The sequence below is a fragment of the Neolamprologus multifasciatus genome, chromosome 6 (genome assembly GCF_963576455.1).
Source record: "Neolamprologus multifasciatus chromosome 6, fNeoMul1.2, whole genome shotgun sequence".
In the NCBI taxonomy this organism is placed as follows: Eukaryota; Metazoa; Chordata; class Actinopteri; order Cichliformes; family Cichlidae; genus Neolamprologus; species Neolamprologus multifasciatus.
The window spans coordinates 31,978,406-31,987,528 of record NC_140444.1 but is presented as its reverse complement, the minus strand read 5'-3'; the positions used below and the strand labels follow the sequence as shown (position 1 = coordinate 31,987,528).

Here is a 9,123-nt window from a genome sequence, read left to right as displayed (position 1 = left end):
TACTGATTAGGATAGCCCTGAGCTCCTCGGGAGTGTGACTCTCTCGAGGTGTTATTGAACTTCCATCAGAGCTCAGTGAAGATGCTGGACTGAATTCCTGTTCATTAAGTCGATGCAGGCTGTCCCTGGGTGTTTCCATAAAGGCTGTCAGGTTCTGATCAGCCACCCTCGGTCCACTGCACCTGGATTCTGAGTGACAATTGAAAATCTGGTCACAGATTTGTTTCTGTTGGTCTGAAACAGGTTTGAATATATTTTTAATTCGAGAAAGAATGGCATTCTTTCTCAACATCTTTCTAATGTCTTCTTTAGTTGTCTGAAAATTGGAGACAATCAGATTGAAGGAAAAAAACTTGAGCTGAGTTGTTTAAAAATTATGTTACAAAAATGATTTACAATTTTACTGTAGTAAACTAAACCACATTACACCGTCACACACCTCTTCCTGGATCCTGTTTTTTTAAATGACAAAAGTATTTTAACTTTACGGTATAACAACAGAAAGCCTGAAAACATAAAAATGATGGGCTGTCTTCATATTTAGTTATTGTTACATTAAAACAGCCTCACCCGTTTTTACTTTTAGCACAAGTAGCATTTTATAGCTGTAGGTGCTTTAACAACTCTACGTCTGTGCTGTTGGGTAGTTCAGTCTACAGTCCCATTAATCATGTATATTAATCACATGTGCATGAAAAATAATTCTATATCAAACTAAAAGCAGTAGAAAAACCTGTAAAGCTTACACATGCTTGTAAATTAAGAAGTCGGATAAATGTTGTTGAGTACAATGTACTTTCCTCTAAGATATAGGATTAGGATTAAACTTTATAGTCATTACACATGTATGAATACACGGTAACGAAATACAGTTTGCGTCTAATCAGAAGTGCAAGAGTAGCAAGAGCAATTATAAACAGATAAGTAAAGTAGAGATCAAATATACAGATGTACTACGGGCAAATGTAGCTATATGCTGATATATACAGATAAGGGTAGTATAAATGGTGGAATAGCTATGAACAGATTATGTACAGAGAAACCAAATATACAGATGAACTATAGCCAATTTACAGATGTACAGGTGTATTCATATGTACAGATGATCTGTTTAGCATACATATGTTCTAAATTGCTATACAGACAAGCAGATCATGGTCATTGGGAGGGATAGGAGGTGTGGATGGAAAGGTTCAGTAGAGTGACAGCTGTGGGGAAGAAGCTGGTTTTAGTCTGTAGGGTACAGTTATTATAAATCTGATATTAACTGTCCTGTAAGTGTGTGTCTTTTTTTCAAAGTGAATGTGACGTTAAAGGGTGGATCTGATATTCCTCATACTTCATCCTAAATCATACTCTGCCTTATCTATACTGTCTATTTAACTACAAGTGGGACAAACATTTATAAAATGATCATATTGTGTTCAGTTTTGAGATACAAATGTGACACTCACATTGTGACTGTGGCCATAAACTCCTCATGAAAGTGTTTATAAAAAGAACATTCTCTCATCTACTTTAATACAAATGTAATATTAATAATTCATATTATTGTAAAGTGTATAATTAATACACCCACAGCTCACTTTTAGAAAGAATCCAGGGTCAAACCACTTCTGCTGTTCTGTGCTGCACAATAATAGGTTTCACAGTGTAGTAATGCCATTGTTCAGTATGCACTGAAGCCTCTGCCCTCCTTGATTTCTTTACCATTTGTGGGCTTTGACCTGCATGCGTTTAAGGCCTTTCTCTCCAGGTTTACTTTGCTTTGCTTTATTTTGCTGTTCTGTGTGTTGTGATTTTTGGTTTTGCTGGTCACATGACTCTTTTCAGTAAACTCTGTTTCGAGGATTCTGCTCTGTTCCAGAGGATCTAAAAAGTTGGATATGCAAGTGATTGGCTGGATAAAATTCATCATATTGGTCTGGGTCATCCGACAGGATGGACAGTCTGCTATGTCTTGATGGTGGCGGTATTAAAGGCCTGGTGCTGATCCAGATGCTGATCGCTCTGGAGAAGGAGGCGGGCAGACCCACCAGAGAGCTCTTCGACTGGGTAGCTGGTACGAGCACAGGAGGCATCCTGGCTCTGGCTATAATCCACGGTGTGTTTGTGTTCCCTTTTCCAGTGCTGGGTTTTCATCACATAGCATCAGAACAACAATGACATTTCTTCTATGTGTAGGTAAATCCATGGAGTTCCTGCGCTGCCTGTACTTTAGGATAAAGGAGCAGGTGTTCAAAGGATCAAGACCCTATGAATCAGCACCGCTAGAGGACTTCCTCAAAACAGAGTTTGGAGAAAACACCAAGATGACTGACATAAAGTTCCCCAGGTAGATATCTGAATGTGATAATAGGCAGAAAAATGCCAAAAAAACCCTAAAATTCAAAAGAATTGCAGACCTCTGCCCAAGCTGCTCGTCATCTGGGCAGCATTTACCTTTAAGCAAAGAGTAATGTATCTTCTATTAAAACATTGTGCAATAGATAATAGGTAATGATTTGTAAATAACTGAAATAACTTGAGCTTATTGTAGAATATTATAATGCAGTTTATTTCTAACCAACTAGCAGCTCATTCATCATCGTGTGAAACAAAGTGAAACAAAGGCAGATGTGATACGTAAAAGTGAGGTCAGAGGTCAAATGTGATTAACATGAACCCACTCTACACTCCTACAAAGTTTTATTATAATTCATTCATAACTTTTCGACCTGTCACACTTACAGAGAGAATGACAAATTGTTGCGTTCTAAATGTTATGCAGCCATCTGCCACAAGTTGGCGCTGCAGCTTTTACATTGTTATAGAAAAGCACCAGAAATTTGTTAATGCAGCCTTGATCTTCTTTTACGTCTGTCATTGTTCAGACCTCAGTGTTTCTTAGGTTTTATACTAATCAATTAGCTACAGATTTTTCCTTATTTACTCGACTAAGAATTTAGTCGCCCTAGTTTCTGCTGGTGCTAACAGTGTCATATAAAAGCTTTAAATATCCCACTCTTTTGCTGTGATTGGTCAGTTTTTAAAACTTTGAGCTGGTTTTACCCTGATGTGTTAAATTGAGTCACCTAATTTTTTCTGAGGTTCAGTTCCTGAGAATTAAAAAAAGGTACTGACTTGCTTAGATATGTGTAGCATGGCTCTCTTAACACTAAAATAATACATCTGAAGCCAGATTGTTTTTAAAAATATTTTTGTAATTTGGTTGAAATGCTGCTGTTCAAATTTTCAGGTGTTTAAGGAGAACAGGCAAACATCCTTTCCCTTCTTTCTTTCTTTACAGGGTAATGGTGACCAGTGTTCTGGCAGACAGACATCCAGGCGAGCTTCATATATTCAGGAACTATGACCCTCCATCCGTCTCCAGAGAGGCCCCATACACCACCACTGCCACATTCAAGCCTCTCACCATCCCACAAGGTACGTCAGATATCACCTGTGTTTGTCGGGCTACAGCACCAGCCCTCAAATGTCAAATGTATTAAATGGGATGTTGAAGTGCTCTGAACATACCACTGGATGGCACCAAAGGAATTTTCAGAGCTCATATTTTAATGTGAGGGTTATGTACTTTCACTTCACTGAGGCAATAAAACCTGAAAACTAAGCCTGTGTGTGAACACAACACTGAAACTGAGACTGTGTGTGCTGTTCATGAAGGAGTCGTGTCCTGTGCTGTTTGAGTCCCAGCCGTGTTGTTGTTACAGGCTGGGAGGATGAAGATGTGTTGATAGTAGGATACACAGAAGAGCCACCCAGAAAGATAAGGAAGGTGACAGATGAAGGTGTGTGTATGCGTACAGGACCAAGTCCTGGAAAGTCGTGAAAAAGACAGACAGGAAGTGATAATTATGAACTCAGAACAGTGTAATTGCATTTACTATGCATTCCTTTCTTACTGATATCCTTGTGTTCATATCAGAACAACTTGTATGGCGAGCTGCTCGCTCCAGCGGCGCTGCTCCCACCTACTTCCGACCAATGGGGCGCTTTCTGGATGGAGGGCTGCTGGCCAATAACCCGACACTAGATGCCATGACAGAAGTCCATCAGTACAATAAGGCCTTAAAAGCAGAGGTAGGCAACCGGAGCTCTATTCAATTTCCTTCCTTTATGCACTTAATGGACGTTAAGCCACATGGATTTGTTCGTGACTTCTTCTCTGCACGTGTGTCTCTAAGGGCCGTGAGAAGGACTTAAAGAAGCTGGGTATAGTGGTCTCTCTTGGAACAGGTGAGCCAAGTAATTATGTGTCGAAATGTTAAATTATGTGAGTCGTATCTCTTCTTCTGTGTCTTTAATAGTCATTAAATGCAAAGTAAACTGATATATACACATACTGGCCACTTTATTAGGTACATATCGCTAGTACTGGGTTGGACTCTGTTTTGCTTTTAGACCTGCCCTAATTCTGTGTGGCACAAATTCAACAAGGTGATGAAAGGATTCCTCAGAGATTTGGGTCCATATTGACGTGATATCACAGAGTTGCTGCAGATTGGTTGGATGCACATAAATGATGTTATGTTCAAGGAACCAGACATGGCAAATTATCCTGCTGGATACAGCCTTCAAAAGATTGGTAAAGTGGGGTCATAAAGGACCACATAGACATACAATATAGACACGCTCAGCAACAATAGTCGGGTAACTGTGGTGTTTAAATGATGTCATTTAGCACTAAGGGGCCCAAGAGCGCCGGGAAAGTGCCCTTGAAACCATTGCACGACTAGTAGCAGTGCGGACGTTTGTGTTTTTTATGCCACATTTTGACCCAACACTCTAAATGTTGCTGCAGAATTTAAAACTAATCAGACCTGATACTTTTTTTCTAATATTGTGTTGTCAATTTTTGGTGACTTGTAGCCTCAGTTTGCTGTTCTTAACTGATAGAAGGACACGTGGTGTGGTCTTCTGCTGCTTTAGCCCATGTGTTTGACATGTTTTATGTTTAGAAATGCTCTTAATTACCTTAGTTGATACTAAGTTGACCATTCTCTTGTAAACCTTAGAGACGGTTGTGTGGGAAAATCCCAGCAGATCAACAGCTTCTGAAATACTCAGAGCAGCCTGTCTGGCACCAACATCTGTGTCGCTCAAATAAAGTTTGTTCCTCATTCTGATGCTCAGTTTGATTTTCAGCCGTTCATCTTGATCATGTCTAAATGCACTGAATCGTTGCCATGTGATTGACTGATTTAGATAAATGTGTTAACATGCAGTTGAACAGGTGTACTTAATTAAGTGGCCAGTGGGTGTATATATCAGTTGTATCAGAGCTACACAGGAATACATACCTATCACATTGTGAATAACTAGCTCGAGTTCAGTGTCTCTATTTGAAGTCCCCCTCCCCTTTATCATTTTGTACAAGTGCTCCTGTGTGTCTCCATGTAAACCTCCTCAGGTGGTGGTGAGCTCTGTGGATGTGTTCCGACCCTCCAACCCACTGGAGCTGGCCAAGACCTTTGTAGGAGCAAAAGAGCTGGGCAAAATGCTGGTATACTGTGTGAGTGCATCATTTTTCAGTTTATGTCTGTGAGTGGTTAACTCTGGCCATTGCTGTAATGTGCCCTGATTACTTATTTTTATTTAATCTGTTATTTGTTTTTATTCCATTTGACATTTGTGCATGTATTGGTGTTCTAATAACAAAAACATTTGTTAAAGCATGTTTGTCTTGCTCATTATAAATATGTCTCTCTTACTGCACAGTGTAAAGACTCTGATGGCTGTGCAGTGGACAGGGCCAGAGCGTGGTGTGAAATGATCGACACCATTTACCACAGGTCAGAAACGACACACGTGTTGGTTTTGCTTCTTTTTTAATGCATCCTCTTTTCTCAGCCTCTCTGTATTTGTACCAACTTGCTCTCATCCATTTATCTTAGAATGCTTGTAGTTGTTTCTTATTCTCAGACGCTTCATCTGCAGTGGTTTAAAAGGAGTTCCTGTAAGACTGAGTGTTTACTTCAATTTATTTAAATGGTGACAAATCACAACAACAGTTGTGATTTGACTTTATATTGTAAGGTAAAGACCCTACAATAATACAGAAAATAGAGGAAAGCCCAGCAATCATATGACCCCTCTATGAGCAAGCAGGAAGAAACCTGCACTAAAATCGGGCTCACATAGAGGCGGCCATCTTTGGTGACCGGTTGGGGCTGAGTGGATGAGACAGAACAAAGACATGCTGTGGAAGAGAGCCAGAGATTAATAATACCTATTGATTAAATGCAGAGAGGTGTATAAACACATAGTGAGTGAAAAGGGTGACTGAAGAAGAGACACTCAAAGCATCATGGGAATCCCCCAGCAGCCTACACCTATGGCAGCAAACTCAGGGTCACATGTTCCAACCCTAACTATATGCCTTATTAAAAAGTTACATTTTAAGCCTAATCTTAAGACTAGAGATGGCGTCTGTCTCCCGTGTCCAAATTGGAAGCTGGTTCCACAGAAGAGGAGCCTGAAAGGCTCTGCCTCCTATTCTACTTTTAAATACTCTAGAAGCTACAAGTAAACCTGCAGTCAGAGAGCAAAGTGCTCTAATAGGGTGAGACTGTTCTATGAGGTCATTAAGGTAAGATGGGGCCTGATTATTCAAGACGTTTGTGAGGAGCAGGATTTAAAATTAGTTTTTGGCTTTAACAGGGAGTATGACTGCATCCACATAGATATGATTCACATGTACATTACATGTGAACTGTCACAGTGATCAAATCTGCAGCATGTCAGTTATCTAGAAGTAGGACATTTATGACCAACCTATATATGACATGACTGCAGTTTTGTCACATTATAAATTACTTTCATGGATGTAGTTATGACATTTCAATTCAGTTTGGTTTTAATTAAGTTTTATTTATATAGCATCAAATCACAAGCCACCTCAAGGCACTTTATATTTTAAGGTAAATTACTTTACAGTAATAGAGAGTAAACCCCAACAATCAGATGACTCCCCTATGAGCAAGCACTGCTGACAGTGGGAAGAAAAAAACTCCCTTTTAACAGGAAGAAATCTCCAGGCTCAGGGAGAGGGGCGGCTTTTTGCTGTTGAGGGTGAGGAAGACGAGGTAAAAGAGGCACTGTGGAACTAACTGCTGTGTCTTTTAGCTTCATGGATAGATAAAGGTGCACACCATTTAAATAGCAATAGAAATATGTATAATACGCCTGCCTAAGAGAAGCATGTAGAATATAAATAGAACTGGTCCCTGCAGAGAACCCTGTGCATCTATAAATATGTAGATGTTTGTGTTTATAAATATGATATCAGTCCATACATATAAATTTTGATGTCAGTGTTTCCGTTAAGTTGTGTGATAAAAAGGACCCTAAAGTGTCACAAGGTCATGAGGTTATGTTGCATCTCGTCTTCTTCACTGTAATCACGTGAGAACCTGAGACCAAATGCTGTAGTTTCACTTCTGTTAGAAACTCATAAAGTACCAAATAACAGGTTTACACTGCAGTCGATCAGTTTAGCACACACACTCTTTTTCTGTTGTACCATGTGGTTCAGCATTGTCTTGTAAGCAAGCCTGCAGTGGAAAAGAAGCATGAACGTAGCTCCAAAAGCTCTTCAGCAGTAATGGTGATTTTTTTTTTCTCTTTTTTTTATTTACCCCTTTCTTTTTGCATTTTGTCTTTACTGTCTTCAATATGTCTCTCTGCACAGTTAGTTATCACTATTTTGTTTATTAATCACTGTGTCCGTTGCATTGTGTGCAGATTGAGTCCCCAACTATCTCAGGAGGTGATGCTGGATGAGGTGAGCGATGCAGCCCTGGTGGACATGCTGTGGGAGACCCAGATATATCTGTATGAGAAGAGGGAGGTCCTCCAGTCTCTGGCAAAATTACTACTGAACAATTAAAAGCACAAGAACATCACAAATGGAGGCTGTGAAGAGTGTTTGAATGGAGCAGTGAGATTACTGAGCTGTATGTCTGACTAAAAACTGTAATGTCTGTGTTGGTGTGCTCTGTTTTCAAACTGAATGAATCAGTTTGAGTATGAGTACAAAAGTATTAAATATGTGGAAAGCTAACCCAGGAAACAGCTGACCTACTAAAGCCTGTTTAAAGGTGTTTTATGTAGCATCATGTGACATTAGCACTGATCCTGTTGTAGTTGATCAGGTTTACTTCTAACATATGAACCAATGAAGAAGTTGAAGATGTACTAGGGAAATGTAAACTGACTGTTACAGTGTCATGTAAGTTTCCACTTCCCCCTACACTGTGGGTCAATCTACCTCTGGAATTGTTGAGGTAAATCTGGAGTGTTTCCTTCCCTTTTTTTCTCACTTGTTCATCACATTCACTTCTGACACACACTTACAAATACACCCGAGTCATTGAATTTTTCCATTAAGCTGTGTGATAAAAGGGACCCTGAATTGCCACCAGAGCATCAGCAGTATTCTCAGGTGCAGCTGAGATGGTGATGATGTTGAACCAGTTCTGCCTTATGTGTGGGACCCACATTTGTACCTTTTCTTCCTTCTGTAGTAATCTAATGCCTTTCTGAGTTATTTATATTGACTTGAAACGCAATATTTAGCCTCATGTCTGTTGATAAAATCTGATATTAATATGAAATCTTAAAACTGACATGAAAGATGTATTTGAATGAATCATCTCTGTGAAAGATAAAGGAACAGCTGCTATCTGCACAACACGGACAAGAGGAACAAATTATTTTGTATTTTTCTTTTTTTGTATTTGGCTTAATCCTGAAGTATAAATGGTATGGGAATAAAATATCTTAATATTGATCGAACTGCTTTGTTGTTGTTTCAGTTAATCTCAGTCAGCCTGCACCCTTATAAACTTGGCTGTTTATTGCTTTGAAACCCTCTATGCATGATAAGGTCAGTGGCTTTATTGCTTCCTTTGGCCAACTTCTTGTCCCAGCAGGGTATCTGACGAACAGCAGGGTGTAGATGTTGCCCTGGATCTTGTCCACCCCATTTGGCTGACTCCTCAGAAGTCGCCTTACTCTCTGCAGGTGTTTGGTGGTTGCAGCTTGCCAAGCGGCCTCTTCATGGTTGCCATTTGCCTGTGTGATTCCAAGGTACTAGTACTATAGCTGTCCTCAATGTTT

General features: G+C 39.7%; 1 protein-coding gene across 1 annotated transcript; it reads left to right on the top strand.

The window, feature by feature from the left end:
• Positions 1 to 1,550: 1,550 nt before the first annotated feature.
• On the top strand, positions 1,551 to 8,535 carry LOC146517390 (85/88 kDa calcium-independent phospholipase A2-like). Its single transcript, XM_085163202.1, has 8 exons — positions 1,551 to 2,104; positions 2,185 to 2,335; positions 3,290 to 3,426; positions 3,929 to 4,083; positions 4,188 to 4,253; positions 5,414 to 5,515; positions 5,722 to 5,795; positions 7,747 to 8,535. Exons 1-8 carry the CDS (start codon positions 1,942 to 1,944, stop codon positions 7,889 to 7,891), a joined length of 993 nt encoding a protein of 330 aa, XP_085019328.1. The 5' UTR covers positions 1,551 to 1,941; the 3' UTR covers positions 7,892 to 8,535.
• The last annotated feature ends 588 nt before the right edge of the window (positions 8,536 to 9,123 follow it).